Source organism: Triplophysa dalaica, chromosome 13 (genome assembly GCF_015846415.1).
Source record: "Triplophysa dalaica isolate WHDGS20190420 chromosome 13, ASM1584641v1, whole genome shotgun sequence".
In the NCBI taxonomy this organism is placed as follows: Eukaryota; Metazoa; Chordata; class Actinopteri; order Cypriniformes; family Nemacheilidae; genus Triplophysa; species Triplophysa dalaica.
Window position 1 is genome coordinate 9,923,546 of NC_079554.1, and position 20,251 is coordinate 9,943,796.

A 20,251-nucleotide genomic window follows, 5' to 3' on the forward strand; every position below is an offset into this window, starting at 1 on the left:
ATAACAATCTTCTTTAAGGCTTTTTTTAGGGTCACATTACTGAACAAAAATGTATACTACGGTTTAGAAGATTTCTCCACTAGAGGAAAACGTTGTCCGTGTTTACTTGTCACAGGCCAGTCCTATCATTACATAAACCCAGTTTTAAATTTGTCCATAGGACTACTACATTTTTAAGCCTAACCAAAAAAAAAACCAGTTAAATTACATTTAGGGGCTGTTTCAGGGTTTAGAGCCAGGACAAGGCCTCAGTGAATTTAGGATGTTTAAGTAGCTTTTAAAATGTGTTGTTTGGGGGCTCATTTAACAGGCACTGCACCGGCACTCATCTACTCATTTATTCTTACCACGATTTCATTGTCTGGTGATTTAGAGGTAAAACAAAAGCAAAAAGGAAAATCAAAAGGAATTCTGTTTTCCAACCACAAAAGTAATTTATTTGTATCCAAACCAGAACATCACACAAAAGCTAATTAAATACTTTCTAACAACAAAATAGTAAAAAAACAATATGTATCAATAGATATGAGCCAAGGCAGGAAATTTGCCATTTCAAATAACGTCTCAGAATAATTACTCTGTCTCTGACCAGTTGAATCTTTTAAGATCTCTGCGTTTGACTGAAATAGAAAGAATTAAAAGTACATCTTAGATACCACATCATAACACAAATATGAACATAGCCCATTTATTTCGAGACAGGACTTACGTGCGTTCTTGTCTTCCGCCATCACACTCAGAAGCCATTCCTGTGTCTGTTCTGATTCCCCTAAAAAATCAAAATTTAACAATTCGATCACATACGTAACAAAAGAGGTTTGAAATACTATCTTTGGAAACTGTTGTTGGTATTTTGTGGCTAAAAGAGTCTTAAGCAGTTCTGACCTGGGTCGCCAAGAGTTCGGTAGGTTCTGGCTCTAAGAGAGGGGGGCTTCTTTTTGCGATGAAATCGGAATTCAGTTCCATAGCCTGTCGTGACCCTCTCGATCTGTCTGTGACGCCTTGATCTTGATTCCTTCAGGGAAAGAAAAATCGTTGATTACTTTTTCTTTCTACAGCATGAATGTTTTCAGGAGTATACTGCAAACCACTAGGTATTATTAAAAAAAGTGTTTAATAAATCTTAATGCACAGGTTCTGAAGTCATAAGTAACCACTTTGTGTGAACTGGATCGAAAATAATATTAAATAACCAGTAATCTAAATAGCCACAACCAAATAAATGTATTTACTATTTACTAGAGCTGCACAATATCTAAATATCACAACATGCATTTCGCAATTTATATATAAGGATATTGTCCGATTTATCACATTTTCATATCACATTTTTCTTTAATATCTATAAATCTTAAGCAAAACAAACTACAACTTAATACTTTAATACAAAAATTAACAAGCATTGCCACAAGAAACCTTTGTCAGAAGACCATATGATTTGGATTTGATGGCAGCAAGCATATCTGCTCTATCTGAGGACTGGAGAAGCGCACACAAATGTTAGATCCACAGTCTTTAATAAATTCAGACACTTGAGGTATTCGTTTGGCATATATATTTCTATTCTATGTTGAATGAACTTACCTCTGACTTCTGGTTGGCATCCTTCTTTGTAGCATCTTTACTCCTAGCAGCCTGAATAAAGGGAATTGCATATCATTAAGCATATATACTCAAGCAAGGCCTTTAATAAACAATTGAATAAAATAACTTGCGTTAATTACACGCAGTCATGATAATTATGCAGCTAGTATGAATTGAGACAATGTCAAGCATTAGGACTTACTGCAATCTGTTCCTGCCACTGCTTGTACTCAAGGGTGCATTTTTGAACTGCACCTGCCAGGTTCTGCAGCGTCACCCCTGCCGATGGGGGAAGTAACGAATTCTTCATTCTCTCGTAATGGCGATGCACATTTGCAATCTCCTGCACACATTTAAAATAGACCACATTGCAAACACCACCAATGTAATGCAACTGGCCTCACAATTTTAAGGGAATTAACCTCTTAAAATGCTTACTTCCAGCATTTCAAAAGAAGCAAGTTCGGCCACTTTGTCCTTGCGGGCTCGAAAGTCTTCATTTACATCATGCTGAACCCGATCGCTCGATTCAAATGTCAGCTACAAGTCAGAGACCCAAGAGCAATTTAAAGGATTGTTTACCCAATAATGAAATCTCTTTCACCACCCTTATGTTATTTCAAAGCTGACTTTGTTTCTTCTGCAGAACACAAAAATATATTTGTAGAATTTTGGTAAACAAACAACAATGGCCCCCATTGACTTCCAACGTGTGGACACAAAACCCCCATGACATTTCTCAAAATAACTTATTTTGTGTTTCAGAAAAATGGACGACATGATGGTAAATGAATGATAACAAAAGTTTTAACATCCGTTTAAACCAGCACTACGGACATTATAAAATAGCATTGTGGAGTTTAAAATCTGTGTACAAAGGCTGTTCAAATAAGAGATACCTTCTTGGGCATTGCGGTGAAATAAAATGCCTTATCTGACAAGAGCCTGCAGAAGATGTAAACAACATCCAAATGCTGGCACGTTTTTGCCTCTGCGATGAACTGTTGTATTTGGAACCAATCCTTCAGAGCAACTCTGATCTGAGTAACATGAGACATAAATTCTGACAAATACGTTTTTCATGTTCTTTCACAATTTAGTACTGAAGAAGTAAACAGTTTAAACATTACTGGTTAGAAAATGGATCACCTTTTCCTTGGGCCAAACAAGTTGCTGGTTGTAAAGGGCATACAGCATATACAGGGCACCTACTCTGATTTGAAAGCTGTATGGGGGTATAAAGTAATTGCAGACTATGGTGAGAGCAAGCCGAGTGAAGGATTTCTTCTCATGGTGAGACTGGTTTCCACTGTTGGAAGAGATAGGAAGCCACATGCAATGAGGATATATCAAACAGTGACACACCAATTCTTATTGGAATCAAAGCATTTGCAGCTTTTATCAATCAGAAAATTAACTTGCAATTACACGAAAAATAGCGTGGCAGTTTTTAAAATGCATAAATATGAGGATGTATGCATGAATCATTTGACCAAATAAAGTCAAATGGGTGAAACATGAGTGATGACACATTTTAATAGTTAATGGGTAGTCTACTGAATAGTGTAACTATAGTATCCTATGTGGAATGTGTTTTTAGTTTTTATAACTTCCTACAAGCAAACACTAATCGTATGTCTTTTTTCAATAAATAAACACGTGCCACATTGTTATTACAAAAACGTTTCACAGAATTTGACATGTAACACAATAACATCGCGGTTACGTGCGATCTTTGGCCAGTTTAAAAATACAGGGTGAAATACAGTGGTTCAATCGAGAACGTGGTAATATTATTAAGCTTCTTATGTTAAAGCGTTCCCTTACAAAAACACACTGGAGAAATCCATCTCTCTCCAGATGACGGAAAACTCTTCATAACGCACAGTCTCTGTTTGCTGGAAGCAGCCCAGGAACTCTTCACAGTCGTTTTTGAAGGGCTTCCAGTAATGCTCGCACGCTTTCTCTACAGCGACAAGACAACGCTATGTGAACGATAGCTCATTAACATGCAAATGTTGAAATAATCTTTTCAATGACTTACTCGATCCCATGACCACAGCACTGCTGTTTTTTGTTCCAAGCTAAAAAACAATCCTTCAGCAGACTTTGATAATTGGCTTTATGCACCTGTGCGCGATGATCAAGCTACGTTGCTCAGAGCAATGAGCATCAACGTAACGTCAAAGCACCGCCATACTGAGTAGAAGCGCTAATAAACCCATGTGTGTTAAACTATGAGTAGCATTTACTAAACTTGTACGTATACACAGCCTTAATTATTTTAGGTTTTTCCTGATTAAAAGAAAAATATATTATTTTTCCCATATTTCATTTGTTTACTTGCACAACTTAATTTTAAAATTCATTTTAAATTCATCCCTAACTCACCACCTTATTTTAATATTGTAAGAACACGCAGTCATGCCAATAAAGTACCTTGAAATTGGAAAATATTTAAATATTTCGTAAGAAAGATTGATACGTGATTTACTTTAATTTTGCAAACAGAGAGGGCTATATAGTGTGAAAAGTTTGCAGCAATAATGGAAAGTTCAATTTCCAACATTATTATTGAAGATAGGTAATTGAAAAACACACATCACAAAATTCTGGTCCACAATTGTCTTTTACTGATTATGCAATAAACAATACATTTAGTGTTAAGAAAATAAAGGAGAAGACTCGATATTGCAGGGATGAATGAACGGAAGATTACAAAAAAAAAAAAAATGTATTTTCTATCAATAAACAAAAAAAGGGTCAAAATATTGCAGGACATGGGAAAAAGCTGACATTTATCTGAAAGCATGACAAAACAAATATTGTCTTATTTAAACGAAGCATTCATGTTCTAATGCCATTATAAATACTTAAAATAAATGACACGTAGGCTTTGCGTGATCTAAAACAGTTTATAAAGCAGGACACTGACGTACTATCTGGATTTCTCACAAGCATGAATTATACCAAGCATCTACTACGTAGATAACTAACCGGAAAAATGACCACAAAAATATAAAAATCTATTGCATAATTAAACTATAAATCTGTTTTCACCAAAACCTCCATGAGAACACCAAAAATACCACTGATTTTGAAATCCCTTTTCGCATATTCTCTATCATCACTTTCAATGCCTCTTACAATCCACTTGTGCTGTTCAAGAGGAAACTGAAAGTGATGTAAGCTAACATGGCCTTCTGCAATGTAAAGCAACATGAACATCCAACTGCATTTAACCACTGAGCATTAAAAAAACTCAGAAGAGAGAAATGACAAAAGGAAAAGAAAAAAATAAACGGTTTAATCTTTCATTAAAAGTACATATTTGTAAAAATGGTATATTGCATGGACTGCTGGTACTTTGTCTTACGAAAATATATTATTGTGCGACTGTAGCTACAATACACACTGCTTAGGGAAGGGGGGAGAAGTCAATAATACACAACAGGAGCTTTTGAGGTGGAGTTCATGAATCCGGAGGGCGTGCACGAGATCATATGATTATGCACATTTACATTTGTGTGTTAGAATATCCAGTGCGCATTTTACAATAAGGCTCCTCCAATATATTACACTTTTCTGTCTCTACTGGCCGGTGAGAGACCACCCTCTACACTATGTGAAGTACTGTGGGCTCCTCCTCCTTACAGTGATGTGAAGTGAAGCCCAGTTAAATTAATGGAAGGTGCAGGTAGTACATTTTAAAACACCTGGGTGCATTGCGACTATCACCATCAGACAGGGTAGGGTGTGGAATAAAGGGATAATGTAGAGGCAGATTTACAAGATGGGGCTCTAAAGGGCAGAGAAAAGGATGCAGTGTCTGGAATTTCTAAACACAGCTCAGTTAACTTGGTCCAGAGCACACAGGAGTTCCTCCCCCTGGAGCAGATGATGACGGTCCTGGACAGGAGCGTTGACCTCACAGTCATAGCTTGTTAGCTGAGGCAGCCTGCCGCTCTCGAATGAGCTGGACAACAGACGACTGGCCATGTCTGCAGAATCAGAGAGATGGATATTAGAAGATGGAGTTGAAATACATATTACAGTGGTAACAACAATCTCTTTACTCACCAGAGGGTAGTATGAGGATGGTTTTGTTTCCACCAAACACACTGCACCCTTTAACCTCCAAAACCTTTGCCCTCTTTCCAGGTTCTATAGCACTGTCCACACTCTGAAGCAAAGCACCCTATGAGAAATTGAAGAGAGCATTAGCTTAGGGACTTTGGTCTTAAAAGTTTTGACACAAAATCGCACACAATACTGACCAGTCCAAAAGCTTCAGAAAGCGATGTCACCTCCTCCAGCTTCCTCTTGCGTTGGGCATTCTGAATGGCTAGCACCTTTGCAGACAGCTCTCGCTCAGTCACAGAAATTCTGAGAAAGAGAGACCAAAAATCTGAACGATTGTTCATTTCTAGTCCCTGGCACTAAAGAACTGGACGCATACTGCGTGCACAATTTCTAGGAGTTTTACCTTTTCAGCGGATTTCCTCCCTGTGGGGTGGGGGAACGTGCTGGTGAAGCGTCACGACTGCCACTGATGGGTGAGACGGGTGCACTGCACACCTCCTGCACAAGGTGCAGGGGCGAAGGGGCCTGTGATGCTGGCTCCTGCTTTACAGGACCGGTGGAGATGGATCCTGGAGATACAGGGGTTGGTAGAGGCTGGAACAAGGAATTCATGGCCAACAGGGAGTGAGGGCCAGAGGGGATGGGATCCAGTGGAGAGGGGATGCGGAGCTGGTAGTCATCATCCATTGGGATGTATGGAGCTAGCATCTCTAAATCGAGATCTTCCATTTCCTAGAGTTCATTTTAAAAGTTGAGTTTCAGTGGAAGCCTAAGGAAATTTATGATACTGTAATGCAGGCGGATGCATTTTAGATTAAAGATTACCTCATTGGTAAAAGGGGTCTTTGGCTCTGTATCAATAGCAAATAGTTTCTCAACCAGGTCGAGTTTAAAATCAGTATTGATGTCTGAGTCCACCGGGAAGCAGTAATCCATAGGGCTGTTGGGCTAAAGAAAAAGAAAGAAACTCAATAATGTACACAACTCATAATGGGAAAAAAAAAAACATCCTAAATGGTGAACGATCCAAAACTTCACATAAAACTAATCACAGTTTTAATGATTAAACAGTTTTTACCCCGGGTGAGCAGAGTCCAGATGTGTTTGCAGAGTTGGTAATCCCGCTGTCGGAGTTGAAACGAAAGTCCTCTGCTTCATTCTCCACCTTGGTCAGAGCTGGGGTGGGCTTAGCCATGGTCAGATCAGACAGACCCAAAGGCAGCTTCTCACTAATGGAGGGCAGCATGACATCATTGTAGAGGGTCACCTCCTTCAGGAGCTGCATGTCAGACTCTGAAGAGAGTTAGATTCTTTTAATAACAATACACATTGAGTGAAAGGAATTGCGTTTTAATGGCTTTTCATACGCTACGATTCTTAATCCACATTTTTCATGATAGAGAACGCCTTCTGCACATATTTAATCTTAATAAGATGAAAAATCAGCCCTAGGAACAAGTTCTGACCTGGGTTGTTGAAGTCCAGGGTGATGATAGTGTCTCCTGCCGGAGGTGCCGACTGATTGAGGGCCTCGGGCTCTTTTTTCAGCATTTTATACAGGCTGTCAGAACTCTCCACTGAGCACTTGAGATCATCAGACTTGAACAGTTTGAGCACGTCCAACTCTGAGGCCTCATCTTCAACCTCTTGGCTCTCTTCCTCCACAGCTTTGGGCTCGCTCTTGGTCTGCTGCAGGGACAGAACCACATCCCCCTCCACAATGCCACTGAAAAGAAAAAAAGATAAATGTAAAGTTGAAGGTAAATTTGATATATACACATACTGCATATACTAAGAAACTTGTCTTAATGGTAAATTTTTCACATGGGTTCATATGCAAAGCTGGATTCGCACCTAAGAACAAAGTTGACACACACAATGCATTGTGGTTGGGAATTCTTAGGGTTGTAGATGATAGTGGCCTGAGTCTCCACCCACACGTAACCGCCTTTCTTAGCAAGCATGCGGTATTGGCTTGTGGTAGCCTGACCCTTTGCAAACACTAGGACGACAAGTAAAACTGGGTAAAAATCATTCTCAAATCAGATTTCAGATGCTTAAAGTGATGGGATTCGGTAGGCATTGTTATTTAGATTACGTTTGTGTCTATCCACAATCCATGTCAGAATACTCACGATTGTGATGTGTCTTGGTGAGGTGGTCCGAATCCAGTGCATGATAGTACTCATACACGGACCTTTTCAGCAGATCATCTGGCTCATATCCCATAAGTTCTGTGATCCTGTAGAAAACGTGACAAGGGAAATACAATGATCAAAGCTCCAGTTTAGCAGAGTCCTAATCCTATAGTTTTATCTGATTTGGACAGTCTAACCACAGGATCGTATTGAAAGGTCATTTCCAGCTTCTACCACTAGGTGGTGATAGTAACATATCATTGGAAAACGCAGTGCATTTCAGAGTGCTAAACCAGTTCTGAAGCATTGCCTTTGTTGTTATCAAGCTGTAAACAGGCGCTTCATTCATCTCAGGGGTTGACACCATTAGGAAAACGCCTAACCATATGAAGTCATGGAAAATTTGCAATGAGGAAATGAGCTTTAGATGGACAGCAAATTACAAACATATGAAACACACACCCAATTGTTATTGTTTTAGTTATTATGTAGTAGAGTATTAATTCTTCAGAATGTACAGTTTAAAGCATTTTAAAGCTGTGATATATCAATACTTATATTTAACATTTTAATGTTTCATGCTTTTTCATATTATTGGTGCAATCTAGGATTTTATATTAAGTATTTATAATAATACGTTTTTTTCCGGCAAGTCTATACCGCAGCGAAATGAAGCTCAGCAAAGCATAGCTAATAGCAGACATACTGCAAGGGAATTTCAGTGATAGCAATCAATTTATCCTATACATAAACTTATCTCATGGATGCTTAGCATCGGCAGCCTCCCATGCGCTTTGGAAAGGAGAAAACAGCGCAACCCATGGTTTCCCTGCCTTCTTTTAGACAAGACGTAAAATAAATGTGAATGTGAAATATGAATAATTAATAAATAATGTTTGTATTTTCCACGGATATGGCAGATCGGATTCATATCCGTTTAGCTAAGACACATTTATGTGGCCAATTGCCCTCTTTGGATATTAATGCAGGCTGGTGGAAAGCAAATGAAGCACACTTTACATTATCTCTTCATTTCCGGAACATCTGTGGCATCTGAAAGAGTGTTATCTACTGCGGGTCTAACTGTCAACAGGCTCCAGACCGTCCCCACAACACGTAAACACGTAACTTTATAAAATAAAAACTGGCCAACCTTTGGATTGAGGTAGGCCTGCTATTTTTATTTGATGAATAATCTTTCTGACGGAAATAAACTTTGCAGGTGTATTCGTTTTGTCTTAATTTGTTAATTATTTAAGTTATTTTCTTGCCTGTTTATTTTATGCTTTGGATTTATATTTATTTAGTTTTTTCCAAAACGCTGCAGGTTCATGAAAATGTGATAGACTAATATGTGAAGACAGGTGCTGCTGTTGTTCTATTTGTTGTGCTGCTTTTGGCATGTTAAAATAAATGTGTGAAAAAAATGTGTATTTATAACGTATCACAGACCCTCGTCAACTGTAGCTGTGCCTTATTTGGAAGTCTTTGTCCTCAGGGTGTCGCATGCGAAGCCGTATGCAGCCGACAGATGTGACCTCCGGAGGAATTATTTGTATTTAATTCCGATTTAATATTAAAAGCTTATCAGTTAACGGTTAATGTTCGAATAACCGAAATGAGTATCCCTAGTAACTTTATTACTCTGTGTTTTATTGTTTACTGAGCAATTTTAGTTTTCTTTTCTTTTCACTGAATCTTACCATAATCTGATTTAGCAAACAAGTCCGTTCAACTTTGCTTAAACCTAATGAGGGTGCAAAGTATCTCTTCCTACCTCTCATCACAGTATGAGAACTTCATGTCCAGAGTGTGGCGGCTGAGAAAGGTCTTGCTGTCCAGAGGAAACTCGATGTTTGAGGGATGAGGAATGGGTTCACAGATGAGCACAAAGTAGGTCATTGGGGGCTCTTTAAAGCCACAATCTCCAGAGTCATTGCTGGTCTCGTGCACACGAATGTGTCCTGTGCAGTGAAGAACCTGTAGCAAGAGATGTGCTGTTTTAAAAACTAATAGCCTGCTTTCACAGTAGAGATGGGCATTTTTGATCATATTTCATTTCAAGTATAGGACAGGTTTTACAAACGAGACGGGGCATTAGAAGGGGAGGAGAGTGTCCCACATGGTAAAAATGAAAATATTTTGAGATGATCTCATGATATCATAAGATGATAAGGAATCAAAAATGTGATTGTTTTGCATGCAGCTTGGCGCTGCACATTTTGAGCTTGACTTTATCTCGTCAAGTTTATCAAAGTGAAACCAGGAATCACTGTGCGCTTTCAATACACCCTTCTGTTCTCCAGACTTGAGTCTGGACCGCAAACTCCCCAAAGAAACCAATCAAATATCTGGTATCACCCAAAATGCCAGCATAACCAATCAGAAAGAAAGAATTTCATTTTTGAATTTCATTTTTAAAATATATTTAGAGACCCAAAGGATCATTGTTTTCATCATTGATCGTCCCATGTGGCGTACAAGAACTCATCCCCATACATATTTCTCAGCTTTAGATGTTAGCTATATACAGGACGGATGTGCCAATGGGAATTTATCCACGAGTGACAGAAAATAACTTCTGATTAGTGCCCCAATTTAAGACACAAAAAGCCTGATCTGATCTCATAGTAATCCATTTCATTCACTGCCTTTCCCAAATTCTATTCAATAACTCACAGCAAACTGTTCAAGTATTCAGACACCATCTGACCTTCCATGTAGCAGACTTGATATTGACAGTTCGACCTCTGCTAGTGAGTGTGCACTTCATACGCAGGAAGAAGCTTCGCTCTGTGTTTTGTTCCTTGGATTTTTTGGATCCTAAAAACACGGGAAAATCTCAGTCATTACAACAGTTAACAATAGCTATTATATCATCTGTAATTGTTGGGAAAACAGCGTGTGTAGCACATCCACTTGACTCACCCGTCCTCTGGACCAGCATTTCTCTCAACTCCTCATGGTCACATGGGTGTGAAAAGTCATAGATGCTGTGACCGGTCAGATCAAACTGAAGGAAAAAAAAACGGTCTCGACAGTTAGACACACCTAAGAATTTTCAATCTAAACATTACGAAATCCACACATTAGATACCTGTGTAAGACCCATGCTCTTGCTGACATTCTCAGAGAGATAAACCATATCTCCATCATCAGAGAGGACCAAGAGGAAACCCTCAAGGGCTTTCAAATAGAAACCGTTCAGCTGACTCTCCAGCTTGTTCTCCTTATCAGCTTCATCTGCACAGACAAACAACATCCATTAACAATCTAACAAAAACAACTTCATGATGTTATATTACATCTTATTCAAAACATAAATACACTCAGACTACAGTGCATAGCAGGCCTAAAAGATTTATACAAAGAATATAAAGCATTATTGCTGACATTTACATAGACCCGTTTAAAGGGGATACTTAAACAAAAAGCAGAAATATAAATGCACAAACTACAGCGGATAAACAAATGAACCCACAAGAGCCATGTATAAAGCCAAAGATTTTAAACATTACTGACAATTTGCTTTTGAATCATTTGTTTGGAAAGAACAGTTTATGTTTTTTAAAGCAAGACAACATGCTTTGCAGTGATAAAACCACAAAAATGACAAAAGTGCCTCCAGTCACCACAGGCTGGCTTCATTTGCAGACCGCACTTGTTTACACATCTCTGGTGAGAGCTCAAAGGTTCCGAAAGCTTTTTGCATGAGGTATGTGTAACTATTTGAATATCAATCAAATGTCTTGCACGATTTAAATACCGATGTCTGGAAACTGACCGGAGCTCAGCAGTTTCCTTACACGCAGGTAGCTCATGGACAGCCTCATGATGGAGGCTTTGTCCAGGTGGGAGGTGACATTGTGTGGCAGGGGGAGCCCTTGTGCTAGCTCATAAAACACCTCCGACTCCTTTCCCCTGCGACATCGAGCTGCATCCCTGGACTTCTCCTTCCTGCGGTCCGAGCTCACCCTAGAACAATAAGAAAGAGAACTGGGGTGTAAAATTGTCGCTTTGGCTGCGTAGGCTTTAGATGCCTTGAGTGCAACAGTAAGGTCAGGGTTTAAATGTATTATCAGCATGGCCTTAAAGCACACAATGTCATTGGTCACCAATCAGAGGCCGGAAAGAGTCGTAATATAACTGGCTGGTAAAAGGGGTGTGGATATGACTGTGTGTGTGTGAGAGTGAGAAAGAGAGAGAGATACTGTTGCAGCTTTTGGAGCTCAACCAAAAGTGTTGTAGATGTTGGGGTTTCAAACTGTTTTGCACATACATAACCTGAAAGGAACATAATAGTATACACAAACAGACCATAAATACAGGCAGGCAAGTTTAACAACTGCAATACAAACAGTATAAAAGCCTCAGCTTCCTCTTCAAACAGGTCACTGACGTAAAAAAACTCACGAAAAAAGCTGTCTCTCATCATGGTTTCTAAAACCGCACTACCCTTGAGACATCTGTCTTTTAAGTCAGTGACCTAGACTTCCACAGATTAAACAACTTTTCCACTTCAGTTAATCGTTTCCCAAACGCACACCATATACAAAACTGCGCTTCAATATGAATACACTCAGGTGTGATTCAAGGTAAATAAATGATCCAGTTACACTTCATGAAATGTGTCAATGAAATTTAACAAATTCATAACAAGGTATTGAAATACAAACGTTTGAAAAGCATGAAATAATAACTAATGGTGTGAAGTGAGTCAGTTTGACCAAGAACAGAAAATGATGTTGCATTGCACCATTACCATGACACATTTCCCAACAAATCAGCAACGAAATATATCAACCAAGTCAACTATGTGAATATTAATAATATGCCAAAACAGTTTCACACTGCGAGCTGACAAAGCTGGAGACTTTCACTTTGGATGTGTTAATGTAAATTCATTATATTTATTACAAATTATTTTTTTCAAATGCAAAAGCCACGTTAACTGAAAATTCTCTGTCATTGATGGATTTTTCACCAGTGACGTAAAAGTCTGAAGGCCATCCGAGATTTTGATGGATTACAATAAGGACATTGTGTAACTCCCTGTAATGTCATTTCCCTTCATCAGAGTGTGGGGATGTGCGTTTCCCATTCATTAGCTTACTTACAATGACTGGTCCGTTTTGGAAAACGTGCTCGCAGTCAGCGGAGACCCGCGGTGCAGCTGTATCTTAAACAGAACTTTGCGTCGTGTTCATGAATACACACAAAGGCGCGCGGTGGTCCAGTGTTTATAGAGTTTTTCTCTTCAGAAAAGCTGCAAGCGTCTTTTTAGATAAACCTAATCTTTCAGTTAGTGGAAAATGTCTCTCTTGGCGTCTTCTCAGTTCAGTGAGCGGAAGAAGCAGCATATTCATGACAGGTATATATAAATTATGACAGATTTTTTTGCAAGCCTATTAAAAAGGTCTAGCACAACCTCTGTCCACAAGGTAATGATGTCAACAGATGTGTAAAATGACCAATGTGGTTGATCTGTATCCCATTTTAATTTGTGTATTTTCTCATCAGACTAGTGGTGCATTCATACAACTCCCAATACATTTACATACACCACATCAAAGGGCTCCACAGCCAAGGCCACACTTTGTCAAAGGCCAAGGGCGCGCAAGACAAAGGACGGAAGATGGCCGACAAAACCCTGTGCAGTAGCAGGAAAAAACAGCATCTTCACGCAGTGTACTTTAAAGCGAGTAGGAAAACACTTGCACAGAAGGGATGTTCACACATATGCATTTCATCCAATCTAATTGTGTCAGTGTGTGGTACATGGTTATTTCATGTAAACTACGTATCGCGCCCCCCTAAACCCATTTAAAGAACTGGTGCCCCTCCATACTGTATATAGAGGAAAGATAAGGTAATGGGTAAAATATGTTAGATATATATATATCAATTTATATAAAGAAGCAAAAAACACGTTTCTAACACATACTTAATTCATAAATTAAAACAATTTAGGCCAAGAATTGTAAGAGACCCTACAGATCTTCTAAAACAGCTTTCTAAACACTGCTTGACACTGGTCTAGAGTAAGACAGTTTATTTTACAACCTAATCCCCAGGAGCATGTCTAATTTAACTGGATTCATATGGATCCAAAGCATTGCGATACAATGACAGAATCAACAAACATCCCTTTCTCAAAGAGACAAATTTCTACATTCAAGCGAGAGTCGTGTTGCATCTGGCTTGCCACAAGACAGGGCAGGATGTTGCTTTGACGTCAATGCTCAGGAGTGATTAAGATTTGAAAGGAGGTTCAATTGAATATCTACAAAACATGTAGCAGCTTGATTCTGAATAACGCCAAAACAACAACATCAGATGAAAACATGGCACAGAAATGTAGATTCCCAAATACAGGTTATTCACAGTATTGCTCAAACTACACTTGATAATAATACATCCACATGCTGTAAATTCACCCACATGGGAATCATGTAACATTTTCCAGCCATACTAATAACATCACCATCTGATGTGTGATGTTTCAACTTCATTCATATATTTTTCCATTTATTTCCATCACAGGTTTTTACCCAATTTATTTGAGCAGACACTGCCAAAAGGCAAACCAAACAAAAAAAGTCAATACAAAGGGAAAAACTTACTGATTCCAGTCCTTTAATTTTAAATATGTGAGAAAAGAACTGGCCAAACAAGAGCATCAAGTTAAGTGTGACCTGTAGGGTCAAGTGGTCTGGGGGTGATGAAAAGAGTCTATCAAATGACTATTCTTTGCCTCTCAACCTAAAAGTAAACATTTATACATGTAGAAATTAATTAAAACAAATCCTCTCATCTCTTCTCCCAAAACATAACATACATCGAGTACCAATGAACCATGTCCCCACAGACACAATACACTTTCAAAATGGAAATTTGTCAAGACTCATTTAAACATAGAAACAACAAGCATGCTATAATAAATGTATTATATAAAATGTACAAAAATGTAAACATAGACTTTCTCTCCAGCTGTAAGTTACAACTTGTGACAACGATGCACATCTATTTTCCTCAAATATTGCTACACATATAAATATTCGTCTAATAAAGCGAATTCGCATGACGTTAAATTACTTAAATAAAAAATAAAATCCTTAAATGTCATTGATCATATCTGTTTGCATGTAAACGCCAGGGAAAGCTAAAATCACGAGCGTAACGTTATAATACGCATGTTGCTACAGTGTTAGCTTACACAGACACTAGAACTCTGACAAACTCAAAAACCTACACATACATTACAAAACAACAAACGTCACACATTATTTCACACATAACGACGTTTTGCGCGTGTTAAAAGACAAACAGTCGAGGTTGTGTCTTATTTCGACTTGTAAACTTGCGCGCAGTTGTTTGGTTAGCCATCCAGCACAAAATGGCGACACGTTCAATCTGAGAGGAGGTGAACATTTTCGGTCCGTGTAACTTAACTGTGCATAACACAACACACCCCGCTCAACACACCACTGTATTAGACTTTACACAAAAAAAGACATTTTGACCATACCTTTTCTTTTCAGTGACAACTCCAGTATCCATTCCTGGGTGAAACCACTCAGTATGTTAGGTTTTTCCAAACCGCCGAGGCCAGAAAATCAAGGACGTGGCAATCTCTTGCCAATAAATAAAACTGTGTTTATTAAAAACAACAAGGCGCGATAAAATGCTCCGATACGGGACCGATATGTTGTGCTGAACGGATTGGCGCTAAACCCCTGGTTCGCTGAAGGTCAAATCATGTGTGTCTGGCATCCCCCGGTTGTAGTCTGAGTTTGGTACAAAGTGCTTCGCTGTGTGTGGCTTGCGCGTGCACGAGCAGGTAACGGGGGCGAGCGGTCGCATGTTTCGAGGAGGTTTGAATTGAAAACTACTCTAAACCTTATTGACGAGCCCGATTGGACAAAAACTAGCCGTTCAATCGATCAAACAGTGTGGAACATTTACCTTAAAATCGCTCACGTAAATTGAAGTAGCTTCTCTTGTAACAGAATCATTTACATCCTAGATGCTTGCTGAAACAAATACAGGAAGTTTTCAAATTTTCTTGTCGAGAGAGAATAGTGTGTTTTCTTTATTTGTAATAATTTGTGTTTTAAGAGTAGGCCTATAATAATGATATATGTTATATTTAAATGTTATAAACATATCCCTTATTAAAATGTATTATGCTTAACTCGAGTAATCACAGTTTAACTATGCAATTTAGTAAAACCATACTAACCACAAATTTACTATTGTCCCATTAACAATTGTCCTATTGGGCAACTCAATTTTGCTGATATAGTGGGATTATAACACCTAGTCCTAAACTAATTTTATCAAGTTTAAAACATATTACCCCTTACTGTAATAGAACAATTGTTCATTTTCCTAAAAGAAAGATATTATATAATGTTATACGTTAAACATTGTCTTTAACAACAGTTAAGATTAGACAGTTAGATTTTAATAACAGTTAGATTTTATGGTAACATTCATTCACAGACATTACTTTAAAAAAATGTATTAAATGGCTGTTAACACTGTAATGTAGTTTATGGTTTTACCAAGAAGTACTGTTGTTGATGATGCAATTTCCTTTAGCTGAAATGCAATTTCATTGGGTGTGTTGGTTTGATATTTCATCCTGGTGACAAACACCAGATATTGTTCTAGCACAATGCATGTAAATTCAATGCCCTAATTTTTTATTAAATGTTATTTCTTTTGATCTAATGCTGTAATTTAACCTAACAAGAACAAGTGTCATTTCTCCAGTATTCCATTCAACTGTGCTGAAATAGTAGGATTATAAAACCTAGTCATATTAAGCGAATCTGAACAATCTGGTTTTTGTCTGTGAAAGGGAAAGACCTGGTGTCAGTCTGGAGAGACTGCTGGCAGGAGGGAATAGACCCCACCGGGGCAGAAGTTAGAACAACAGAACAGAAACTACAGAGATGCTTTTGCGGCTGGACAAAGGTAACATCAGAGAAAGGTCTTAAAGTCCCTCAGGGCAGGAAGAAGTGCCTGAGAAAGCTTACTGAGGGGCCTCGCATTGACCAGTAATTCCCAAGTGGTAAGGCAAATCAGTTGGGTGAAGCTCAGTGGCGGGACAAGTCCTACGACAAAGAGCTGGCAACCATTGATCTGGTCCATCTTTTAGTAGGCCAAAAAGGAGATGCAGAAAGAAAACGTGTAGAAAACCTCTACACACATGGGGTGGAGAGATTTGGAGTGTAAAGCAAGAACCTAAGGTCAGAGAAGGAGACAACAAGCCTTGCTGCAAAGAGCAGAGAGCTTGAGAAAGCAACATAAAAAAGAAGCAAATCATGACCGCAATCTACAAATATCCTTACAAGGTCGTCAGTAGCATTTTTAGCAAGGAGAAAACTGGGACCCTCAAAGTACCTATAACAGATCTTCAGATCTTCAGTCAGAGGCATGAGCCAATCTCCATTCCAGATGACAGGCCAGCAATTCAGCGACCAGAGCACCAGATGGACACAAGGCCTCCTAAATGGAGCGAAGTTGAGAGAGCAGTAAAACAGGCAAGATCAGCTTCAGCCCCTGGACCCAATGGTATAACATACAGGCTCTACAAGAACGGCCCTGGAGTGTTGAGGTACATTTGGAGATTAGAGAACGACCTGCATGTAGTTTTTCTAGATCTTGCCAATGCCTTTTGATCAGTGCCACATAAACTGCTGTGGACAGCCTTTGAATTTCTTCCACGTTCCAGAGTTGGTAACAAAGCTGATTAAGGCATATTTTCAGGATCTCCAATTCTGTTTTATCACACAGGATAGTAGCACCACATGGCAACAGCTGCAGGTTTGCATAATGGCAGGATGCACAATTTCACCACTGGCTTTCACAATGGCAATGAAAGTAATAATCCGTGCATAGCGTTGAGTGGTTCGAGGAGAGAGTTTAAAAAAAAGTTTGCGCCTACCTCCAATCAAGGCATAAATGGATGACATGACAACCATCACAACAACCAAAGCATGTACAAAGCGGCTGCTGGATAGGCTCCAGGATAACATAAATTGGGCACAAATGGAGTTCAAACCCAGCAAATCCCGCAGCATTCGTGCTTGTGCTGTAGCAGTAGAGACCAAGAGAGGGGCAGCAAATGCCATCCCCCAAAAGGGCCAGGCTAACTTGCTAAAAAGGCAACCCTTCATTCGGTATGGCTGGAAACGCGGTAAATGCGAGTTGATTTAAACCACAGACTTACTTTCTCCTTGGAAATTGAATGTGTCACATTGATGGGAACCATACAAAGGGCATTATCAGCAGTATCAGCAGCACCTCACCAATAGGCATCTTTCACTCAGGATAATGGATGGGATGAAAGTGGGATCAGACACGCAACTCATGAGATGTCTCTGATAATAGCAATAAATATCCCCCAAACACAGAGGACGGCTCCTGACGAACCCAGTGAACCTCAGACCTACTTTACCCTAATCATATTCTTGACTGCTCCCTGTGTCATGCCTAAGGCGTGGGAAATGTGCTGTGCTGAATTGGTGGGATTATAACACCAATACACGAATATAACACGAATTTTATCATGTTTAAGACATTACCCCTTACTATAAAAGAACAATTGTTCGTTTTCCTAAAAGGGGTAAGCCATTACACTTTATATAATGTTGTGCGTCAATCAGGGTAACATTCATTCACAGACATTACTTTCTAATTTTAAACACTGTCAGGTAGTTTATGGTTTTACTGAGAAGTTCTGGTGTTGATGATGCAATTTTTTTTAACTGAATGGAAATTTCCTGGGGTGTGAAATTTCATCCTGGTGGTGAACACCAGATATTTAGTTCTAGCATAATGCATGTAAATTCAATGCACTTATTTTCTAGAAAATGTTATTTCTAATCATATAATGCTGTAATTGATCCCAAAAGAACACGTGTCATTTCTCCAGTATTCCATGACTGTTAATAAACTATGCATTTTTGTTGTTGTTATGAGGCCAGTGATTGCTTTTTACTGTTAGAAAAGCTAGATGTACATTAGCCTAATGAATTACATGATAATACACTCAATACACCAAAAATGTTGGGTTATTTCAACCAATCGTTGGGTCAAAAATTGACAAACCTCACCGTTGGGTTATACATCAACCCAAATGCTGGGTTTTTTAAACTCATTGTTGAGGCAAATTTGAACATTCTTTGGGTTGGGTTTGTCCATTTTTAACACAAGGAAATAACCCAACATTTAGAGTGATTTAGCATGTTGATATGAGATGACTGAGAATTCTCTTAACTTGTTTTTTGCAAACATGGTAAATGGTAATTTATTTTCTTAAAACAAGAATCTTAAAAATGAAACCGACTGTTCTGAATGGACGTTATCCATGGCAGTATGCACATGACTGGATACACCTAATCTATTCTAGGCAGTCAGTTAATTTCCATGGAAGCCAGGCAGCTTAGGAAATTTGTGAAGTGCTGTATTTGGGTGCATTCAGGTAATCAAAAAGAGTCAAGGAAATAATCTTTACAGAGGTTTGTGTAAAGTGGATATACAGTATGTACTTAAACCAGCTATTAAAAAGAAGATAAGAGCTATTTTTTATGTTTGCTTGTATGTTCAAAACCACAGGAGCATATGGTTTTAACAATCACAGGGGCTTGAATTTTGGTCAACTAGCACCTGACATCTTTGATCAAAGGAGTTTTTTTAGCTGCAGGTGTTAAATCCTTCACCTGTCAAAGTGGGTTGTCAATGGCTTTACGTGTCTAAAAATAAGCTCAGGCTTTCTCTCTGTCATTTAAGATAACAAGAATTACCAGGTTGCGTTTTAGGGAGAGTAAGGAAAAAAAATAAACTTGTGTTATACTGTACAACAACACTGTGAATATTGTGTTTCCCTTTATACACAAATTAGAGAAAAAAATCTATCATCTATAGCAAATATTACATGAAAAACTACATACTACTGTAGTGGCGTTTCTAAAAACAGCACAACATGTAAAATTTATAAGATATAACAGATAATAAAGAATAACTCATTGAACTCCAAATTAAGATTTTGCCAACAAGCCCATATATCCCAGAAAGGTATCTGGATCTGTGCTCAAAGCCTGCAGAATATAGTAAAGCCCTTTCATAGCATTCCCAAAAATCTAAAATGAACAAACTTTCATTCCAGTAGGAGTCTAGTATACTTGCCAATACACGTTAGTTTAGAATTTTAACACAGCAATTGCTATACCTCTGGCACATTCTCACTAAAGGAACTCAATGAACTTCTCGGCAGTGCTGACTCAATAAATGGCATGAGTCATGAAACCACCTCGCAACCAGACATGGCTGGTTGTTGGCAGTTGAACACCATAAGCCTAACTGGGAAATTCACCAGACCACCTGACTAAATATTTCACAGACTAATGCGAATCAAGAGTTGAGTACCTTGTCAT

At 38.7% G+C, this 20,251-nt stretch overlaps 2 protein-coding genes across 3 annotated transcripts; both read right to left on the minus strand.

Annotated features, from left to right (window-relative positions):
• Nucleotides 1-459: 459 nt before the first annotated feature.
• Nucleotides 460-3,761, minus strand: snapc1a (small nuclear RNA activating complex, polypeptide 1a). The gene is made up of 10 exons (XM_056765087.1): nucleotides 3,629-3,761; nucleotides 3,412-3,550; nucleotides 2,734-2,893; nucleotides 2,484-2,624; nucleotides 2,023-2,124; nucleotides 1,787-1,927; nucleotides 1,585-1,635; nucleotides 1,417-1,479; nucleotides 886-1,015; nucleotides 460-769 (listed from the first exon to the last, which is right to left on the minus strand). Exons 1-10 carry the CDS (start codon nucleotides 3,636-3,638, stop codon nucleotides 636-638), a joined length of 1,071 nt encoding a protein of 356 aa, XP_056621065.1. The 5' UTR covers nucleotides 3,639-3,761; the 3' UTR covers nucleotides 460-635.
• A 433-nt stretch (nucleotides 3,762-4,194) lies between these two features.
• On the minus strand, nucleotides 4,195-15,639 carry hif1ab (hypoxia inducible factor 1 subunit alpha b). Of its 2 annotated transcripts, none has more exons than XM_056763720.1 (15): nucleotides 15,334-15,639; nucleotides 11,572-11,780; nucleotides 10,903-11,048; nucleotides 10,734-10,818; nucleotides 10,519-10,628; nucleotides 9,583-9,785; nucleotides 7,803-7,909; nucleotides 7,522-7,669; nucleotides 7,134-7,393; nucleotides 6,746-6,960; nucleotides 6,493-6,615; nucleotides 6,071-6,399; nucleotides 5,862-5,970; nucleotides 5,665-5,782; nucleotides 4,195-5,585 (listed from the first exon to the last, which is right to left on the minus strand). In XM_056763720.1, exons 1-15 carry the CDS (start codon nucleotides 15,363-15,365, stop codon nucleotides 5,434-5,436), a joined length of 2,346 nt encoding a protein of 781 aa, XP_056619698.1. In that variant the 5' UTR covers nucleotides 15,366-15,639; the 3' UTR covers nucleotides 4,195-5,433. The 2 variants fall into 2 exon arrangements, with proteins under 2 accessions (XP_056619698.1, XP_056619699.1); XM_056763721.1 differs by having other exon boundaries at nucleotides 11,590-11,780; nucleotides 15,334-15,638.
• Nucleotides 15,640-20,251: the final 4,612 nt, after the last annotated feature.

Coding starts and splice junctions, on each gene's coding strand:
- snapc1a (XM_056765087.1), bottom strand. Junction 2,125..2,483: donor TCACCGCAATGCCCAAGAAG/GTATCTCTTATT, acceptor TCTGACTTGTAG/CTGACATTTGAATCGAGCGA. Junction 1,480..1,584: donor ATGCCAACCAGAAGTCAGAG/GTAAGTTCATTC, acceptor GCGCTTCTCCAG/TCCTCAGATAGAGCAGATAT.
- hif1ab (XM_056763720.1), bottom strand. CDS start 15,365: ATGGATACTGGAGTTGTCACTGAAAAGAAAAG. Junction 10,629..10,733: donor AATGCTGGTCCAGAGGACGG/GTGAGTCAAGTG, acceptor CCGTGTTTTTAG/GATCCAAAAAATCCAAGGAA. Junction 9,786..10,518: donor TCAAGTCTGCTACATGGAAG/GTCAGATGGTGT, acceptor CTCTTGCTACAG/GTTCTTCACTGCACAGGACA.